The following is a 10,000-nucleotide window of genomic DNA, read 5'->3' as shown; positions in this document are numbered from 1 at the left end:
GTGTGTGTGTGTGTGTGTGTGTGTGTGTGTGTGTGTGTGTGCTTCTATAATCTCATCTTGTCTGAGTATATTGATGGACCGGAGGAACACGGGGGGATTTCATCTTCAGGGCTCCCTCTCTCGTGTCTTGAATTTAGAGTTGGACTAAAAAGCTTGGGAGAGATTTAAAGAAGAATCTCTGCAGGATTAAAAAACAAACCATCGACACTCTGACTTCCTGAAGATGCTCCTCCCAGACACATCACATTTAAGAACGTGTTTGCAGATGATAGAAAACTCAGCAGCACGACTGGTCTTCAACCTTCCTAAAAGAGCACATGTCACTCCGCTGTTCATCTCCTTACACTGGCTCCCAGTTACTGCTCGCATCACATTTAAAACTCTGCTGCTCGCTTACAAAACAGACACAGAAACGTCTCCTCCTTACTTTAACTCTCTGATCCAGGTCTACACTCCCTCCCGCCCACTACGCTCTGCCAATGAAAGGCGTCTGATCCAACCTTCACAACAGGGTCCTAAGTCTCTGACTAGACTCTTCTCCTCTGTCGCCCCCCGGTGGTGGAATGAACTTCCAAACTCCACTGGATCTTTTCTGATAAAGTTAAACTTTTTTATTTAGTGTCGGTCGACGTCTGCAGGACGGTCAGATGGTAAGCTGATTTCATTACAGATAGATCTCTGTGACAGTTTAACGTCTGAATGATTGGAAGACAAAAAACAGAGACATGAAAGCAGCCGGTGGAGGAGGAAACACTGAGCCAGGAGAAGGAGGTGTGAAGGTTAAAAATGAAGCCGAGTGTGTTTCAGACTAAGCAGCGTAGATCTCTTAACATGCAGGACGGGACGCTGAAGCTCTGCTGATTGATGCTCGTTTACTTTGGTCTGCTCTGGGTTTGATTTAGTGCCTCTGACTGCGAGCTTCACTGGATTCACAGCGAGCAGATTTACAGCCGTTACAGCTGCGTCCTTTATTTCCTTTGTGTCTTCTCGTCAGCTCTCATCTTCAGACAAAAGCATTTTCAAAAAAAAAGAATTCTTCTCTTAAGTTGTCGTTCATCGTCCTTCTTCTTCTTCTTCTCTGAAAACCTTTCTGCTCTACTTCCTCTGATGCTCTTCTGTAATGTAAATATAGACGCGGACTCCTTCTCTCTTCTTTGGCCTCTTTTCTGTTAATACGAGCTCCTCCTCCTACAGATCAGCTCTGACCTTTGACCTCTGTGCTGGCAGGTTTATTTCAGTGTCTGGATCCTGTCAGACCTCAATTTCCTTGCACCGTTCCTCCTCTACTCTGATAATCCGGCACACATGGCAACGCAGGAGCCTCATTGGTCGACGGAGCCGTCAATCATGACGCTGATGATGCTCCTTTTTTATACATCAAATAAGGATGACAGTGTAATCCTTCAGAGGAAGAGTGAGGGCGCCCTCATACAGGACGATAGAAGCACCTGTGCTCTGCTTCTGGTCACTTCCTGTCAGCACCTGTGCTCTGCTTCTGGTCACTTCCTGTCAGCACCTGTGCTCTACCTCTGGTCACTTCCTGTCAGCACCTGTGCTCTGCTTCTGGTCACTTCCTGTCAGCACCTGTGCTCTACCTCTGGTCACTTCCTGTCAGCACCTGTGCTCTGCTTCTGGTCACTTCCTGTCAGCACCTGTGCTCTACCTCTGGTCACTTCCTGTCAGCACCTGTGCTCTACCTCTGGTCACTTCCTGTCAGCACCTTTGTCTCCGCTCAGACTTACAGCTGTTCGTTTTCACTTCCTGTCGTTCCTGCTGTAACAAAAAGCTCTATCTCTGCAGGGTAGAGAGAGGGAGAGAGAGAGCAAGAAGAGAGAGAGAGAGAGCGAGAGGGAGAGAGAGAGAGTATGGAAGTGATTAGTGATCAGAATTCAAATGATAAAGCTAATTTGAAAATTTAAATGCATTAACAGAAATGCTTTTTAATTTTCAGAATGAATGTATTATTTGACTCAAAATAAAATGATGATTAATTTATCGAATTTGAATTTTAGTTTTCAACTTTAAAAATGCACATTCTTTGACTAAATTAAAATGAAGAAAATGACATTTGCTTTTTCATTTTCAAAAAATGCCCCGCTAAATTTGTATCATAATTCAAATGATCTCATTTTAAAATGAAAATACAGCAACAGAAACATGTTTTAATTTTCAGATTATAGGTGCATTATTTGACCTATATTTAAAATTAATATTCAGTCATCCAGTTTGCATTACACTTTTACTCTCTATGTATGCATATTGTGTGACATCATTCAAATGAAAACGAAAAGGTCTTTGGCTTTTCGTTTTCAAACTTGCCGTGCTAAAAAGTGATCAGAATTCAAACTCGAAAACGAAATGGCAAAGTGGACGATGCAGGAAAGTGACGTCAGACTCCAGCTCCCAGGCAGGTGAACGTAATATTTACAGTCTATGAGGCAAGCGGGCAGAACCCGCAGTACGATAGGTGGCGGGCTGAATCTTTTGAATTTTGATCACTAATCCTCCATAAGAGGGAGGATGGATGCAAAAAGTAAGAAAAGTGAAGAAGAGGAGGAAGATCCAGAGAGAGCGATGGAAAAGACACCGACAGACCGGTTCTAGAAGAGAGGAACACCAGATGGACTCGGTTGTCGTGGCAGCAAGTCAGCCGTTTCCCAGGAGACAGTCTGTCAGTGTGTGTGTGTGTGGTGTGTGTGTGTGTGTGTGTGTGTGTGTGTGTGTGTGTGTGTGTGTGTGTGGGGGGGGGGGGTGCCAGAGAGAGTGTATGTCTGTTCTGTTTGAGTTGATCTGATGGGAGCGCAACATCTGCTTTAGCTGGTGCACACACACACCACACACACACACACACACACCACACACACACACACACACACACACACACCACACACACACACACACACACACACTCTCAGACACACACACAAGCACACACACACACACACACACACACACACACACACACACACACACACACACACACACACGCCTCTGAATAAAGACGTTTGTCTCTAAATGAGGAGCTCTGTGAATATTCAACTCAAAAAAACTTTATTTAAAAATCACCTGTCACATAAAACACAACTGACCCCAAATAAAGTTTATTCTCTAAGCACTTATCAAAACCTCAGAGCTCAACCAGAAAAACACAAAGATGTTGGAAGAAAACGGGAGGTCAATCAAAAGAGGAAACAGTTTCAAACGACGACTGAAGGAAGAATGTGGAGAGAGAGAAAGGAGCCGCAGGCTGGATTTAAACCCGGGCCGCCCGCTTTGAGGACCATGGCGTCCATACATGGGGAGCGCGCACTAACCACTGTGCCACCAGCGCTCAGAATGTGCGACTTTCTGATCCAGGTCGCCCTTGAGCTCCAGCATGAAACTAAAACAAACTGCTGTTAGGCCAGGCCTCCTCCATACTGAAGACTCCGCCCTCCTCCAGAGACACACCTCCAACCCACCTCTCAACTCGAGTTCACATGAAGACGTAATTAAAAAATCGTTCCTTGCTCGCATGCACGGGGAGAACGTGCAAACTCCACGCAGAGAGGCTCCTGTCAGACCGGGATTCAAACCAGGAACCTTCAGCGCTAACCACTAACCACTGTACCACCGTGCCGCCCTTAATAATCATTGTAACATTATAACTACATGACACATTTAATTTACATTTAGATTTTTACATTTTAGGAACGCTTAACTCGATTTGACAAAAAAGTTTATCATGCTCCTTTTTCCAACCAGCAGAGGGCGCCATCTGCTTCATTTATTTATGTTTTCATAACAATAACGTTTGTTTGTTGGTTGGTTGGTTAGTTTGTTTGTTTGTTTGTTTGTTTGTTGGTTTGTTTGTTTGTTGGTTTGTTTGTTTGTTTGTTGGTTTGTTTGTTTGTTGGTTTGTTTGTTGGTTTGTTTGTTTGTTTGTTGGTTTGTTTGTTTGTTGGTTTGTTGGTTTGTTTGTTTGTTGGTTTGTTTGTTTGTTGGTTTGTTTGTTTGTTGGTTTGTTTGTTTGTTTGTTGTTTATTCTGATGAGATGTTTTCCTGTGTTTGAGGGATCGTCTGAAGCGAGCCTCGATCTGCGTTCAGAGAGTCTTTAAAGAACTCTTTACAGCCGAGGTTATTAAAACTCATAAGTCATCAGCAGAAATGCATCATGGGAGTGAATGCTCATCTACATTCACGTCCTGAAAGACTCTGGAGCCCGTTTACGCCTCCTCCTCCTCTTTCTGAGAAAATGAAAACACATTGAGCAAGCACAGTGTCTGCTAAGCCGGCTGCTTTTTTATAACCGACAGAGTCTATTTCCATCCCCCTCCCCCGAGAGATGAACGAGGCGTTTAGGTGCTCAAGAGGGCTGGGGGATTTATAACCGCTCGCCATCACAAACGACCTCCTTTCCCCGTTCTCGTCCTCTCTCTCCTCATTTACAGCTCGGCCCACGCTGCTGTAAATGTAGCTGGAGAGACGGAGGACGGGTGGTGATGGAGCGAGCGAGTGAGCGATGAGGGAGATAAATATTGAGTGAGTGAGGGGGCGGGCGAGTTAGAAGTAAGTGAGGTGGAGAGAGAGGTAAATATAGAGAGGGAGGCACGACGGTTTCATAATCAGTCCCAACATGCAGGCGTCGTTTAACTCAAACTTTCAGACGGCCTCTCGTCTGCTTAAAGACGCGTTCAGAGAAACATGTTTACAGAGACTCAGATGTGGACGTCACAGCCCGTCCGTCATGGAGGAGACGTTCTGACACATGGCGCCCGCGTGCAGCGAACAACGGGTTCCGTTTTCCATGTTTCAGTAAAACTCAGTGTGTGTCTGTTTGTGTGTGTGTGTGTTTGTGTGTGTGTGTGTGTGTGTGTGTGTGTGTGTGTGTGTGTGTGTGTGTGTGTGTGTGTGTGTGTGTGTGTGTGTGTGTGTTCTTGTGTGTGTGTTCTTGTGTGTGTGTGTGTGTGTGTGTGTGTGTGTCTGTGTGTGTGTGTGTGTGTGTGTGTGTGTGTGTGTGTGTGTGTGTTCTTGTGTGTGTGTGTGTGTGTGTGTGTGTGTGTCTGTGTGTGTGTGTGTGTGTGTGTGTGTGTGTTCTTGTGTGTGTGTGTGTGTGTGTGTGTCTGTGTGTGTGTGTGTGTGTGTGTGTGTGTGTGTGTGTGTGTGTGTGTGTCATGGTCTCCTCCTGACCGATGAAGGGGAATTCGTCTTCACACTTCCTGATGAGCTGCGGATAAACGTTGTGACATCATCTAATTAACGCCGTCCTAACGGGTTATCCGGTCACCGTGGATACGCCTCATCATCATCGATTAACTTGCCCAGACAACGGTTACCCGTAGCAACAGTGGTGGCACTGAGTCTGGATCTGTCCTTCAATCAATCACTGTTTGTTCTAAAGCGTGCTTTGTCTCTGCAGGGCGGCGTTTGAACAGGACGTCGAGGGCGACCACTCGCTTATCGTGGACAGCTGCCACGGTGAGATAAACAACAACAACACCTCAATAATAACAACAGAGATAGTAAACAGTGTGTAACCACAGCAGTGTTGTTGTGTCTGTGCAGCCGATGTGTTGGCGACCACGAGGAACCAGGAGTCTGCAGCCGACTCAGCATACGGTAAGAATCCCCGTTCTGTTGTTGCTGTTATTTATAGTTTGATTACAGCAGCAGAGGCTCATGGGAAATAAACACAAAGAGAGAGAGTGCTGTTGACACTTTAAGCAGGATGACTCCACAGCGCCTCCACTGGACAGGTGAGGTATTACATGATGAGATGGACCTTTACTAAACAAACATTACAGTAAAGAAAGAATGTAACTGTGACCCCCTAGTGTTTAAAATGGGTACTGCAGTCTGAATTCTAAACATCATAGAGAGCTGTCTCCCCCCCCCCCCCCCCCTCTCTAGAGTCCATGCTCACACAGGTCACCATGTGGTGGACTCTGAAGCTTCAGTGTTTATCCAGCTCTGCATGGGTCTGTAAACCTTTCTGTGTTCTAACCTCTCTCCATTTTTCAAAAGCATCTCCAATATTGATCCTAGTTTGAGCACGTTTCTGCTCGTGGAGCTTATTAGAAACATGCAGAGGCTTTTTAGGTCGGGTACAATCACTTCTATCTGAACCACTTCTCTTGCCCGCTTCCATCACTGCAACACCTGTTGACCTGATAACTGCTCTCATATCTGACAAACCGAGGGGGGGATGAGTCATGAAAACGATCAGTGTGTGTCGATCGAGATGAGACAAATCCATTCTCATGAAGAGGACGCTTCTACTGAAGATCTACGGGAAGAAATGAGATCATTAGCGCTCGATTGACTTGTTTTTGGCGCTCGGTTTGACATCATTACCCTCCACCAGATTATGATTCAGCAGATCAAAGCGCCGCCTCGCCTCGGTCTGCACTGCTCTGCCTCCTTGCCTGTCGGGAACGGGGCGGCGGTAAACCAGCGGAGGGGGTTTGTCATTCACGGGGCCACAGCAGACCCGTGTGGTGAATCTCATTAGAGCGCCGTAAGCTGCTCGGCTGTGATCACAGATACAGCAGGTTTCCTGAGACGTGGAATAATCGACGTCAACTGAAATCGTCTTTTTTAAGAACTCTTGAAGTGAAGTCGAGAGGCTGATCCACGTCAGCAGGAGGAGGACAGAAGAAGAGGAGGGAAGTGAGCAGTTCAGGGTCAGTGTGGAGGGAAAAGATGATTCCAGAGGATTTCTGAGAGTTGTTCTTTTTCACCACACTTTAAAAAAACAGAATCAGATTAAATTATATTAAATATAGTTTTTAATATTGAAATATAAAAAACTTTAATTTAAAAATTCAAACAACATTTAAACATTCATTTTTATTTAAAAAAAATTAAAAACAGATCTCATAATCAGGATCAGACGTCTTGGCGTGCATGAGGTCAATCTTTGATTGTTCCACGTCATCACGATGTGAGGCGTCGCGATGCCTTTAGAGAGCGGCAGCTTTTTATTTTTTTTGACGTGCAGGAGATCTCAGAGAGCGGCTCGTTTGTATTCCACCATGTAAGTTAATCGAGTTCACCTGGCATCTAAATGAGTCTCTGATAGAAGACGAGAATAAAAAGTACCTGCAGAGAGAAAGAGCAGAGTGCAGCTGAGAGGAATATCCAATGAGAGGATGTTCAACTCTCAGGATGGAAGCTCAAATTAATGACAGAGGCTAAAGTCCTCGAGGCAGAGCAGGGTTCAAATCCCACCTGTGGCTACTTCCTCTTATGTCGTTCCCCGCTCACACGTCCCTCCAGTACAGGCCTTGGAGGTGAATGTGTTTGCAGGTTAAAGTCTTTATATGTGATTTTTTGATCCAGCAGATGTCGCCCTTGAGCACCAGCATGAAACCAAAAACAACTCACACTGCATTGTTGTGTTAGCATGCTAATGCTAGCGAGCTTCATTCTGCTCGTATCTTCACACTGCATGTAAATTTACCTGAAATGAGCGTGATCTAGAAACACAGTTAAGCAGTGAGTACAGTATGTTATTCTTCTTTTCTCTAGTCCCTCAATTAAACAACTTTTATACACGAGGGGAGGAGTCAGCCGGCCGTCCGGGCGATGTAAACAAACTGAAGATAGGACTCTGAAAACTCTGAAAACATCACAGACAGTGGGACTCGGGTGTTACACCCATTGTAGACAGTCATGACTCACAGAGTTATTTTCAGAGGAGATACTTGATTTCTACATTTAAGTGTGAAAAATCACATATAAAGACTTTAACCTTTACAGAACAGTTTATATGAAAGATTTTCATTGAGGAGGATTTTTTTTGTGGTAGTGAAATAGCCCAAGCTGGTGGTACCTTGAGAGCTTAATATTTTCTGTGCTGATACTCTGAAAAGTTTCAGATCCAACTAATGAACAGAAAGTTTTCCCAGAGCAGTGAAGAGTTTCCAGCAACATCTAACCAGTCACCTTCATGGAAACATCCGGACACACACAGCCAGTCAAAAACGCACTGACTGCCCCTTTAATGTTTTTTTAAGTGTAATTATCTCACAGTAATATTCTCATCAGGAGCTGCACGTCGGCGCTCTCACAGCAGCCGGAGGACGCTCACATTAACCTTCACAGATGGAGCTCAGCTTTTTATTTATATGTTGCTGCTGCAGCTTCACCTCCACCTCTGATTGGCTCTTTAATCAGGGATCCAGCAGCAGCAGGAAGCGTGCAGTGTGACACGCCGTGAAAACAAAGCGTGCAGACAGAAGAGCTCCTCGCTGTGCCGTGATTGGCCCGACTGACCGCTCAGCAGATGGAAAGCAGCGGGAACTTTTCCCCAAAAGACGACGACTTGTCCATTAACACACTTCCACAGATTCATCTCTCGACTCGCCTCTAATTCTGTGGTGATTAACCGAGTCGTTTAAGTTTCACATTTTATCGACGCCTGCGGGCAGTTAATGTCTCTGTAACTCAGCGGCGGCGTCAGGTAGCGAGCGCCACAATCGGCCCCATTCTTCACGCTTTGATTGTGATCTGCAGCGTGAGTGTTTCTGTCTCCATTATACAGTAGGACTGACAGCAGGCACTTCCTACATAATGGCGTCCGCTGCATTAAGGTGGCGGTTGTCGGTCAGTCGGGCGTGAAGGAGCTCCGAACACAAAGAGTGAGTGATGTTTCAGCCGGTGTGCGCCGTAGCTTTCCCGCCGCGCTGCGCTAGAGTGGCTGCTGTTACTGTAATGACATCGTTTTGGCGAGGAACTGTTCCCTTAACGACGTTTTTCCTGCAAATTGGTAATTTAATGGCGTGCAGAGGAGGCCCCCGGTGGGTTTAGTTTGGCTCTGAATGGACATAAATTGGCCGTTATGCTGCGGCGTGCCATTACAGGGTAGTTTGCTCTGAGATGATGGTTGACATTGTCTCAGGATGTAAATGGAGCGCCGTCTGTCTGCGACCTTTTACATCCCTGATTGTTCTGCTGCTGATCGGCGGAGAGTGTCGCCTATTAGTGATCCATTAAAAAAAAATGTTATGTCCTTAAAGTCCACTTCTCGGGAAGTTCAGGATGTCTTTGTCTTCTCTGCATGTTCTTTAATGCTCCGCCTCGACTCCTCTGGGATTTATATTTGTGTCTTTTGTTCACCTCTGCAGTATTTCAGACATCCCACCGAGCTGCAACCTCAAATATGATAACCAATGTGGGAGGGGCCCACTTTGAAATACAAAATGACTCCGGGGCCCGTTATAAAATAAAAGTTATGACTACAGCTCCCACTTTCAGTAAGCGTAAATTATTGGACATGACAACGTGATCTTATGATGAAGATACACAAACATTTACTAAACAGATCATGACAAGCCTTACTAATCACTCTGTCTGTTTGAGGGGTCGGCTCATGGTAAATATTGTGATATTTCTTTGATTTTTCTTTTCGCGGCCCGCCTGTAGTACCCACACGGCCCACCAGGGGGCCGTTGCCCACACTTTGGGAAACACTGCACTAGAGGCTGTCTCCCAAAGCCACCGAAGTCACATTCAGATCCCAAAAATAAAATCTAACAACAGAAATAAATGTTTACATCCATCTGTCCAGCCATTATCTAAACCACTTTTCCCATTTGTGGAGCCAGAGGAAGCGCACACAAACCGCTAACGTGGAGGAGCGGAGACGGGCCGAACGCCAATCAGGTGGAATTTGGCCGTTAAAACATTTTGAACCTCCTGCATGAAGGAGGTTCAAAATGTTTTAACGGCTGTGTCTGCTTCCCCACATTTCAGTCCCAAGTGTAAATATCCTGCAGTTCCTGGAGTGTCCACTAGAGGCTGGCTGCAGAAGCACAGGAAGTCACATACACACCCATTCTAAAAAGCCTGTTTTTACAGCAGAGATTAGCATGTTTACAGTCTGGTTCAAAAAACCAAATAGGTGTGATTAGCTCATGTCTCGATGGACACACACTGTACGGGGGGTGAATGTTTTGATGACTCATCAGTTTTGATTTGATGAAGGATAAGAGTTATTCACAATAAGGCGTGTAGCTGA

The 10,000-nt window shown here is 45.5% G+C and overlaps 1 protein-coding gene and 1 long non-coding RNA gene across 4 annotated transcripts in view; one reads left to right on the top strand and one right to left on the bottom strand.

Annotated features, from left to right (window-relative positions):
• LOC132991057 (semaphorin-6D-like) overlaps nucleotides 1–10,000 on the top strand; it is a 130,207-nt gene that overhangs the window by 106,480 nt on the left and 13,727 nt on the right. For all 3 annotated transcript variants that reach the window (XM_061059637.1, XM_061059636.1, XM_061059634.1), the window contains 2 exons: nucleotides 5,399–5,457; nucleotides 5,545–5,598. In XM_061059637.1, coding sequence (XP_060915620.1) covers nucleotides 5,399–5,457; nucleotides 5,545–5,598 — 113 coding nt within the window. The remainder of the gene's footprint in view (nucleotides 1–5,398; nucleotides 5,458–5,544; nucleotides 5,599–10,000) is intronic.
• The window catches only part of LOC132991143 (uncharacterized), a 30,786-nt gene continuing 30,655 nt past the window's right edge, over nucleotides 9,870–10,000 (bottom strand). The window contains exon 3 of the long non-coding RNA XR_009676144.1: nucleotides 9,870–10,000. This exon is cut by the window's right edge and continues 1 nt beyond it. This is a non-coding gene — a long non-coding RNA (uncharacterized LOC132991143).

This window comes from Labrus mixtus, chromosome 16, assembly GCF_963584025.1.
Source record: "Labrus mixtus chromosome 16, fLabMix1.1, whole genome shotgun sequence".
NCBI lineage: Eukaryota > Metazoa > Chordata > Actinopteri > Labriformes > Labridae > Labrus > Labrus mixtus.
The sequence above is the reverse complement of the archived record's forward strand: the minus strand, read 5'-3'. Positions and strand labels throughout refer to the sequence as shown.